The sequence below is a fragment of the Monopterus albus genome, unplaced genomic scaffold (assembly GCF_001952655.1).
Source record: "Monopterus albus unplaced genomic scaffold, M_albus_1.0 scaffold4.1, whole genome shotgun sequence".
NCBI classification, from domain to species: Eukaryota; Metazoa; Chordata; class Actinopteri; order Synbranchiformes; family Synbranchidae; genus Monopterus; species Monopterus albus.
The window spans coordinates 5860413-5871212 of record NW_018127884.1 but is presented as its reverse complement, the minus strand read 5'-3'; the positions used below and the strand labels follow the sequence as shown (position 1 = coordinate 5871212).

General features: G+C 39.0%; 2 protein-coding genes across 3 annotated transcripts in view; both read right to left on the bottom strand.

Moving 5' to 3' along the window:
• Positions 1 to 1765: 1765 nt before the first annotated feature.
• rpl13 (ribosomal protein L13) lies at positions 1766 to 6375 on the bottom strand. Of its 2 annotated transcripts, none has more exons than XM_020605372.1 (6): positions 6281 to 6375; positions 5709 to 5826; positions 4635 to 4776; positions 3977 to 4150; positions 2382 to 2438; positions 1766 to 1971 (listed from the first exon to the last, which is right to left on the bottom strand). In XM_020605372.1, the coding sequence occupies exons 2-6, from the start codon at positions 5810 to 5812 to the stop codon at positions 1813 to 1815; spliced, it is 636 nt and encodes a 211-aa protein (XP_020461028.1). In that variant the 5' UTR covers positions 5813 to 5826; positions 6281 to 6375; the 3' UTR covers positions 1766 to 1812. The 2 variants fall into 2 exon arrangements, with proteins under 2 accessions (XP_020461028.1, XP_020461037.1); XM_020605381.1 differs by lacking the exon at positions 6281 to 6375 and adding an exon at positions 6223 to 6264.
• A 1246-nt stretch (positions 6376 to 7621) lies between these two features.
• gcshb (glycine cleavage system protein H (aminomethyl carrier), b) overlaps positions 7622 to 10800 on the bottom strand; it is a 6047-nt gene continuing 2868 nt past the window's right edge. Inside the window, exons 3-5 of the mRNA XM_020610725.1 lie at positions 8964 to 9027; positions 8215 to 8346; positions 7622 to 8061 (exon numbers count right to left, since the gene is read on the bottom strand). Coding sequence (XP_020466381.1) covers positions 7964 to 8061; positions 8215 to 8346; positions 8964 to 9027 — 294 coding nt within the window. The 3' untranslated portion in view covers positions 7622 to 7963. The remainder of the gene's footprint in view (positions 8062 to 8214; positions 8347 to 8963; positions 9028 to 10800) is intronic.

Below are 10800 nucleotides of genomic sequence, written 5' to 3'. Positions count from 1 at the left end.
TCTTCTTTAAAATCAGCATACTTGCTTGACTTCAAATACTGTGGTCAAAAAGACATCACTTCCCTTTCACAGAGTAAACATGATCCACTCACCAGACTCAGGCTGACATTGCAGAATATGGGCATGTCCGCAACAACATTGATTTCAGTTGGATTGGAGAATAATAACAGACAAAATTCACATCATTGGTAAATATATTTAACATTGGAGCATCCACATTTGACTAAAAGATTCTGTACTTAGTTACCTGAGGACAAGGTTGTTGGGTTTAAATGCTGGTAACACAACTGACACAAAGGTGTTTGAGGTTAACGTTCTTAAAATCCTGTTACTCTTTTGTTTTAAAGATTATTTTGCCATACTCTAACTCAAAAATAAACAGGACTGTCCATTGGAGTCCCAGCTATATCAGTCTCCCCTGGTCCAAATGGAGTTGAGTGTCCACTGGATTAGCTGAATTATGTATTTGCATTCAGGTGGGACACTGAGACACTAAAGTAGACAGAAAAGGATATTTAGTCTCATCCCAACCAGCCTTTATGTTCACATGCTTGAACTTGGATCATTTTTAATATTTAGACAGCAAAACGTATCTGTATATGTAATCTCACTGATTATGGACTTTTTATTTATTCTTTTGACCTTATCAGAAAACCACAGTGCATCTTAACACTTGTGCAGGATCTCCCGTTGTCAGCAATATTTCATATTAGCTTTCTGTTCGGGTTCATGTCTATCAGCAGGTAACCTTCCCTATGTAAATTAAAATTCAGCTTTGACCTACTGTTTTCTTTCTTTAGTTTCCACCTCCCCTGGCCTCTGTCTGCAGCAAGTGCAGTCACTGAGAGGCTCTATCAGATTTAGACTGGTTAAAAATTTATTTCTGGTGAATGGACCAACTTAAAAAACAAAACACACGTTAACTAGAACTGACATGTATCAGTTTGTCATCTGACATAATTAACTACGCACTATTTAATTGCATACCAATTAAACTGTCATGTCAGGTTAATAACCGCCTGTTAAAAATCGACAATTCATCTCAACTACTGGCTCCATGCTGCTGGGTCTTCACTAACACGCTACATTTTGTGCCTCTACTGCCACCTACTGGTGTAAATGAGCCTAATAAAGACCCTGAATTCAATTTAAAGTGCAAGTTCACTGCTGATACAACTGGACTGCATTACAAATAGGTCAAATCGATGTTCCTAATTGTGTTATCTCCACCAGTTTCACTCCACAGCTGTCCAGGGGTCAGAAATCTTTTAAGAGGTACTTAAAGCTCTGTAAAACAAGATTTAATTAGGGGGTATATGGACCTTTTCTGACAGAAGGCATTCCGACATAGAACAGAAGGAAAAGTGTGAATAATAAAGTTGAGATGAATTCAGTGTCACTGATTCTCTTATAGTGGTGCTGGTATTGTGCAGACTGCTTCACTGTCGCAGCTTACAGTGGGCGTCTGAAGAGGACTGAGCCAGTGTTAATGTCAAAAACATGCATGCCTTTTCTGTCAAGTCAGAAACACTATGGGAAGGCCTGCATGCATTTGCTGCCTTAGATAAGATTTATCTTACCTCAATGTTTTGTTTTTGTGCCCTGGTTTAGAATAGTTGCTCATTCCAGCTGTATTGTTGTTTGACATGATAAACTATTGCTTATCATCCACTATTTTAGTCCATCATGGCCCCTAATCTACACCTAGACCATGAAAACCTGGACCTGTCAATCCAAACAAGATCTTAATCATGACATTCTCATATCGATCTTTTAAACACTTTATTTTGCAAAGTTCCATAGTAACTGTTTTCACTTCTTCTTTTCCACGTCCTGCTCGGCAGCCTCTTTGGCTCTCTTGGCACGAATGCCGAAAAGACGAGCATTGGCGCGAGCCATGCGCAGACTGGCGAAGGCCTTGAAGTTCTTCTCATCCTCAGAGATAACCCTGGCCTTCTCCTTCTTGTGCACCTGACGAGCCAAAAAAAAAAGAGAAACTTTTGCGACCTTTTCCCCACATATTTATCTCTTTTTCAAATGTCAACATCCAGCCAGTTAAGACACACAAATACTGAGATCCAATTTTGGGATGCTGCTATTTAGCACCCACCAATTTGGATTTCTAGCTTGTTTTTTAAAAAGCAGTCATCAGAAAAAGGGTTCAAATGTTTCATCAAGCAAATACAGAGATTCCGGAGATTTGTCATCATCTGACTGCTGAGATGCAAAAGGAACAGTTTATTCTTGTATTTCTCAAAAGTCAAAGATGAGATGATGGTGCAGAAAAAAAAAAAACTTCTTTTCATAAAAACATGTTTCATGTTTATTTCCAATCATCTCACTTTGATTTACTCTAAATATTTCAGGAAATTGCTACTTACGGTTTTGATGGGCATGACTGGACCAGTGAGCTGAGTAGCCATCTTCAGCTCCTCCTCCTGAAAATATTACACAGTTAATTCCTCAAGGAAATGACAAAAATAATTTAAAAAAAAGCATTTGTATTGTCCAGTAATGCTGATAAACTTCTGGCTATCACTGACATTTGGGCAGGGAGAAAGGACTCAAATCAAAGGCCAGGCCAGAAAATGGGGCAGATGAAGGTTTCTGGTTTACATCTTCTCATTCAGTCATAGCAATCAATTTGTAAATTGATCAGAGTGATACTGATAAAAGTACTGAATCTTGATCAGTCAACTGTCGAGTTTACAGACAAACATTTTCAAAGTATTTGTTTGGTGACAGGTGCACAGTGAGCAGTGTTTGGGTGTCAGCCCACACTGTTGTTCTGTCTGGCTGAATTGTGCAAGTTTTTATATAACATTACAGGTCCTCAGTGATGTCTTCTTTATCATCTGATTATTCTCACACACAAAAAAGCACTCAAAATCCAGATTATGACTGAAGTTGTATGGCCGCCAGACAATGGTTCAGCTCAATAAACTGTCAGTAATACAAACAGTAATTGTATTGCATTCACATTCAAACACAAAGAAAAGCATGATAAAGTTTGTGACGAAATCTAAGCTTTTATACAATACTTAGAGTTACAATAAACTGCATCACCGCTTTTGTATTCTTGTTCATAAAAAGTAAAACATTAAAGAGAAAGCCCCTGGCTTGAAATCCAGAAACAAGAACGGATAACACTGTCATCCCTTATGTGGCCTGTTTATCAGGGAAGTTAAAAAGGATCTTTCGCAACCACAATATCCCAGTCAACTTTAAACCAGGGAACACCCTGCGGCAAAGACTGGTCCACCTGAAGAACAAAACACCCAGACATAAACAGAATGATGTGGTGTATGCAATTAAGTGTAGTCAGGAGTGTAACGACTTGTACATTGGTGAAACTAAGCAGCTGTTGCACAACGCATGGCCCAACACAGGAGGGCCAACCGCAGTGGACCAGAATCAGCAGTCCACCTCCACCTGAAGGACAAAGGACATTCTTTCGAGGCCAGTGAAGTCCAGATCCTCTCCAGAGAACATCGCTGGTTTGAGAGAGGAGTCAAGGAAGCTATTTTTGTTCAAATAGAACACCACTCACTAAATAGGGGTGGTGGACTAAGACACAACTTGTCTTCCATCTACAACCCTGTTTTGAGATCTCTGCCCAAACATGCCCAACAGGACAACAGGCATCGATCCACAGGTGAGGGTTCAAAGACAGGTAACAATGCTCACCGATACTAGGCTATAACGACTAAGTTGTTAGGGGACACTGTTGGGCATCAAAGGACTGAAAACACCACCGATGGGGATAAATATCTCCGGCTCAACACCAGTCAGTCAGAACTGATGAAGCCTCTTGGATGAGAGGTGAAATGTCTTCGACCTAAAAACCTAGTCCAGTTGATTTTTCTACGTTTTTTCATAAAATACTTAAATAACATTACTTTCGTCTATCACATGCTTTACACATTTATTCAGATTGTGCACTAAGTTTATGTGAGAACATGAAAGATGTACTTACAGTGCTGTCTCCCTTCTTGGGGGCAGAAGCCTTCCTGGGGAAAAGGATGAGCTTGGAGCGGTACTCCTTCAGGCGCTGCACGTTAGCCTGAAGAGATTCTGTGGATCTGTTGCGACGGCGGGGGTCAACAGAGATGCCAATGGTGCGGGCTGTCTTTCTGTGGATTCCAGCCGCCTGCAAAGAGAAGCACAGTTTGAGTTAAACACAGAAGTTTCTGATTTAATGCAATCTCAACCACATTATACAAGCCTGATTTATTTAATTTGTGACATTCCATTTGGTTTTCCATTTGAAGAAACAAAAAGCTGTAATAAGAAAGAAGGTTCATCAAACAAATACAGGGACTCTGCAGATTTGTCATCATCTGACAGCAGCAACACTAAACAAGATGCTGCTTATGTTTCTGAACATGACTGCCAACAGGGCTCTCACTGCAAATAAGTTTCTACTCCAACATAATAATCGACAATCATTTGATTTGCTGCTATTTTTCCCTTTGGTGTCCATGTGTATTTTGATTACTGAGGGGTTCAATTCACTAAGAGGCCCTTTTCAAACACTGCCTACTTTGTACACACGCACAAAAATGCTGCCGATTGCTGTTTAATAACTCCTTCATATAAAACAAATCTAGTTACAGACAAATGTAAAGTATTACCTTGAGTTCCTCCAGGGTGAAGCCACGTCCGGCACGAACCTTGGTGTGATACCTGATAGTGGGACACCTGACCTGTGGCCTCAGTGGTCCAGAGACAGGACGGGGAGCAAGGCGACGTGCCTTGGCCTGGCGAGCCTTTCGTCTGAGGAAAGAAGTATTTTTGTCAACCTAGGGTTAGCAAAGCCCCTTTTCAGTCCTAGGAACTAAAAAAAACTCAGCAAATAAAATACGGTAAAAGTCTGTATTGTCTATTCCTATTTTGGTTTCCACTGCTTCTCATGACAATATGGCAAACAGACAGAATTAGGGGGAAAACTACTTTGAGACAAAAATACGCAAGAATTGTGATTTTTCTCTGTAGTTCAGTAGAACATGACTGATGTTTGAACAGATGGATGCAAGCAAGATGAAAGAAACTAAAAAGACAAGTCTCCAGTGCTGCCAGATCTGTTGACTGGTTTGCTGCAATTTATACATTTGCAACATTTAGTAAATTATAGCACTATCTCTCCCTCATTCACTATTCCCTTCTCACTTTAGTTGAGGAACTGACTACATAACCTGCCTACCATCAAACATACTGTTATGTTCTGTGCAATGGCCCTGTGGTGGGGAAAAGGCTGCACTGCAAATTAAGTAACGTTTGTGTTACATGTTAATCCTGGGCTTGTCCAATCAAAATCATGTCTGTTTACACCCATCCCTCCCTTAAAATAACAAAGGAGCCCTCATCCCCACAAAAAACGCACATGCAGGCACATCAATGTAGGTCACCAATGACAGGCTTCGGTCTGTTTAATAGTACAAAAACATTACATCTCATTTAATTCCTTGCAGCCTATTACAGTTCATTCCAGTGCATGGCGTTTCAGACATACAAGTCAACAGAAAAGCTGTGGCTGTGCTCAAGTTATAGAGATCCTCTTAATGGCATCTTGCATTTATTAACAATGGTTCTAAATACACAGCCAACAAAGTTTATCTCTGACACTCGTCTATGAAGCAACCAGAGGGTAGCGTTAGCTACGTTAACGTAAGTTAGCATCTCTCCCTGGAGTACCAGGCAGTTCTCACCTGCGGATCTTCCTGGCTGGCTGGTTGAACCATGTGCGCACTCGTTTCTGCCAGTCTTTGTGAAAGTGAGGGTTCAAAATCATTCCATTTCGGCTGGGGGCCATGGCTGCCTACTTCCCTGCAACACAGCATGGAACACGGAGTGAGCTGATCGTCATGCCGGGCATACCATCAGCCCCCACAAGGGTGATATGCTAACAGGTTAACCAGGCTGCTATCTATTTTGTCGGGAAACTCGCGTTAGCATACTCTGTATGCCATAACTACTAGCCTTTGCCATTTCGACATTCATTAGGTATATTTCTTTTCAGAGACATTATTAAAATATGGAGCTAGAAAAGTTGGCCGTTATCGGTAATGCTAAGTCACACACAAACACTATCTGACCGGGTATCACTATTAAAACAGATGCTATTCAGCAATTCAACGAGGAAATCCGTAACAATAATCATCTCATTTCAAATGTGTTAAAGCACACTACACCTGGGTATAAGTTAAACTAAGAAACCCTTACAAAATAACAAGGATTAAAGCAGATTATTTTGAAGTTTGTGAAGAATAATTTCCCATACCTACTAGGGAGGAAAATGGCCGAAAGGAAAAAGGAAGTAGCAAAACGGTGGATTGTGAGAAATGGGACAATAAGCCAATGGTCGAAGAGATTCTTCTTCTTCTTCTCGGAGATTTTATGGCATTTGACATCCTTAATGTTGCATTACTGCCACCTACTGTCGACCGAACAGATGCGGTATCAAGAGCATTTAAAAGAGCATTTGCCTCTCTACAAGGAATTGATAAAAAGTTAAATAAGGTAGAAATGTTTTATATTATCACATTATTCAGGGTAATAACAATTAATTAAAATCATAAAAATAACAATTTAATAACTTTAGCTTTCATCAACTTGTTGAACAATGCACTACATGTGGCTGGGTTGTGGGTCAGATGTTTAGACTGTCCACATACAATAAGAACAAGCCACACTAGTCTCCTCAAATAAGAATTAATTATTCTTTTTCTAATTGCAACTCTGCCTAATCACATGTGAATACATTTAAGAAACATGTAAGTGTGCACTTTTCCTGTGTCCTATCTGAACTTGTTTTTCTCTGTGCCCAGTCTCTGTTAACACAATGAAAGGACCAGAAAGACAAATGATTATATGACTAGATGAAATTTTATTGCTTTCACAAAATACGTATTACAGAGTCATTAACTGTGCCATGGATGTAACAAAGTATAAAGGATGTCAACAGCTTCTGCTCTTTGATTTCTTGAGATTACTGGTGCATAAATGAATTAGGACATGATCTATTTTTACACCGAATTTTAACTACTTCTCTTTCTGAAGTCCATCAAGATACAGTATAGCTGTAACTTTATAAAGCCGAACCAGAAACTAACAGGAGCTTGAGTCCCATCCATTTGATAAATTTACAATAGCTTTTATTATACAAATGATTTAATAGGGAATACTGTGTAGTAGCATGAAATTGATGTTTTAGCCAGAAACATTATTCAAACTTATTTCCTGTTATCAGCCTGAGATTGTTTTTTAGTCACTGATTTTAAAACCACTTCTTCATTAATCATTGATCAACTAGCTTCTGCAGTCTCTGCCTATCTGCATCTCAGAGCAAAGGTGAAGGTGTGTTGAACAAAAGGCAAAAATCAGCAGCTTGCTGTGTCAGCAAATTTACAGCAACATGATATGAACATCCACTAGCACATCAACTGAGCATGAGCCTTTTTAACTAGCTGTAAAGTTGCTGTTATTGTTACTTGAATGAATCTTAACAACATGATGCATTCTTACGTTTGCTGTAGCTGCCAAGAATGTTACTTTAAGTTTAAAGCTGTTAGTGAATTCACAAAAAAGCAAAAGTTTGGATTTTTGAAAAATGACAGGTGTCTTTTCACACGTCATGACCACATTTTATTAATAAATGTGACACAGCACTTAAAATCATTTTACTATCTTTACCACCTGTGTGCACATTTAGCAAAGCACCAGAAAAAAGATCCAACAATACTGACAGACTGTCATATTATAAGAGCCCTTTAGGTTTGCTAGTGGCAAAAACAACTCCTAACTTTGTGTGGAGGCTGTTATTGGGTATTTAAAATGACTTAGCACAGTTCCAGTATTGAAATAAATACCACAAATGAAGAAGAGTGTTGCATATGACTTTACTAATCCTGTATACTTATCTTTGATTGAAGTTGCATTACAAAACAGCAGTTAGCTTAATGATTTATTCTTCAAGTGACCTAATAAATTTATCGTACGCTGCTTGATCCATGAGACTATCGAGTTCTTCAGGCTTTTCAATTGTCATCTTGATTATCCACCCTGAAAGGTAAAAAAAAAAAAATAATAATCATACAATCTCAAGCTGTTAAAGGTATTCTGTTTTGACAACTTATTATCTACACTGGCAACACATCTCCTGGGAGAAATGACTATGACAAATGTACTGGAAAAGAACAACTGCAAGATGTTTACCCTCTGCATAGCAGGCTTTATTCACAAGTCCAGGATTCTCTGTCAGTTCTGTGTTGATTTCAGTCACTTCTCCTGTGAGTGGTGAATACAGCTCACTGGCAGCCTTTACACTTTCCAAAGCACCAAACTCCTCTACAACAGGTACACAGACGACATGAGAGATACAGTTGTATGCAAACGTTTCTATTGTTTAGGTTCATTAACAAAATAAGTGCATTAGCATTTAAATACAGGCAAAATTTAATACTATTTATTTCTATGTGCTGAAAAATAAACCAACAAGATAGAGACAGGTGACAAACAAAGAGAAAAACCAACATAAAGTGTCTCAGTAGGGTGCTGGGCCACCATCTGCCATCAGAGCAGCTTCAGTGCTCCTTGGCATTGATTCTCCAAGTCTCTGAACTCCACTATTCTGCCAAAACATATTCCCTCATCTGGTTACTTTAGACGCTGTCTAACATATCGGTTCAAAATCTCCGATAGGTATTTTGATGAAAGCGAAGGCCATAGGACACGATTCACATCATTTTCATACACTCAAACCATTCAGTGAGCCCTAGTGCCCTGTGGATGGGGGCATTGTCATCCTGCAGAGACCACTCATTTATTCAAGTTGTTCCTTTTCATTTGTCACCCACCTGTATGTAATTTGCCCAGGGATGCCCCACCTTTGCATAGAACTGTGCTTCCCATCTCACTACTGGACTTAATGCAAAAAAAAAATGTGGTGTATTCAAGGCTTTTACCCATTTGTTCAAGTCTTTGGCCAACTTCAGGGAGTCCACAGTATACCACATCACCTAACGCTTCCTAAAATGAAAGAACGGTACAAGTTACAACCCACATAAAGTACCACACAAATGTGAGTAAAGGCAATAGTGGAATAATATCCAGATTTGAATTTTGCATTTTAAAAAAATAAGGCCGCACATGCTCTAATAAGCATTTACAATTGCAGGATGGTGCATGTATGATTAACTCAAAATAAACTACAGCGTTCATTATGAAGGACGATGTCACCCTGTGCAACATTGTTTCCTCTAAAAAGGAGCACAGAGACTGTTATATGCTCTATCAGAGAAAACACTTAAGAATCTGAGATGAGTGGCCACTGAGTCATATTTCACATGGTAATGTTGAGAATCTAAGAAAACTACTGCCACAGGGAAATACACAGTGTGTTACACATTCATACAGTAAATTGCCAATTGCAGCCCAAACTTTTACTGTAGCAGTTCATCTGGGAACTGAGGTGCCAGTTTGTTTTAGTTTAGATTAAAGCTTCAGTTTTCCTCAGGTAACCCTACAAAGGCAAATCTAATACATGACCCCTCCATATATAACTAATAGCCAACAAACTTAAAAAGGCACCAGCACAAAAAAAAAAAACATAACACCATAAATCAGTGGAGATGGGCAGATGATAAGCGCCGCAGCCTGTTTCACTCCTGTGAAGCAGGAGGTCATGTGACTGATGACGTCCAAAACTTCATGCATCACTGGTGATTCAGAAGGATCTTCACTGAGTTACATAGAGTTCGAAGGTTTTGTAGCTAAACCCTATGATAGGCACATTAGTAGGATAGGAAGTTAAAATGTATCAGTGACACTGGTCCTTAACTACATGAGTAAATGTAAATACACCAAGAAGTACTTAGTATTAGCAGTGACATTTTATATTTAGTCTTTTTTGGGCAACTTATTACTGTACTTTAACATAATGCATAGGAACATGAACATTTAACACAGCACTTCAGAAGAAAAGTGTTACTGATCTAATAACACCACACAGGCTTTTGGGACTTTTATTGTACATGAGACTGAAGCTATTATAATCAGTGAGGTTTTGTAGTGATATGGACCCAGTCTCGAAGAGTTACTATAAGTTCTGCGAGCCACCAGATGTCACTGTGCTTGCTTTGTTTGAGGCCCCAATGCTTGGAATTTTATTTTTAACACAGAAAAACTTCACTGGCTCATCCTCAAAGTGTATTATGTAAAATGTTACTTAAGTCCAAACTGCAGTTTACCTACAACAAGTGTCCATATCTCAGTTCCACAAATATAAATTAGTCACTTTCTTAAGAGAATATTTATTTCTGCCGCAGCACAGCTATTACTGAGTTTCTGGGGGGATGCTGGAGTGTGTGTGGGTGTTATTCAGGCCACTCTGCTTGTCTCTCTTTGGAGTTACATTTTTTGTTTCATCACAGCAGACGATCTTTATCCTTATGCTCTCACAGTCCATTAAATACCATCTGACAAAATCCAGGTGGACTGTCACATTATGATAGAGTGGCCACTCTACCATAATGTGAAGTGTGTGCCTTTCTAAACTGTGTCTACCCGTTCAGTTTGCTTCAGGCAGACTCCAATCATGTTCTGGATACATCAAATACAATTAAAGGATGCACCTGAGCACAATGTTGAGATCACAACAAAGGATCTCATTTCAGTTTTGGATTTTGAATACATTTACAAAAAAATTCTAAAAATGTATTTTCACTTTGTCATTATGGGTTATTGGGTGTAGACTGTAATTTAATCCATGTAAATCTCAAACTGAATTTATAGCCATGGGTT

Bases quoted from the DNA above. Each gene is read 5' to 3' on its own strand.
- rpl13 (XM_020605372.1), bottom strand. From the start codon at position 5,812: ATGGCCCCCAGCCGAAATGGAATGATTTTGAACCCTCACTTTCACAAA. The intron at 2,439-3,976 runs GTAAGTACATCT...TAATATTTTCAG, and splicing joins CCAAGAAGGGAGACAGCACT to GAGGAGGAGCTGAAGATGGC. The intron at 1,972-2,381 runs GTAAGTAGCAAT...TTGGCTCGTCAG, and splicing joins CAGTCATGCCCATCAAAACC to GTGCACAAGAAGGAGAAGGC.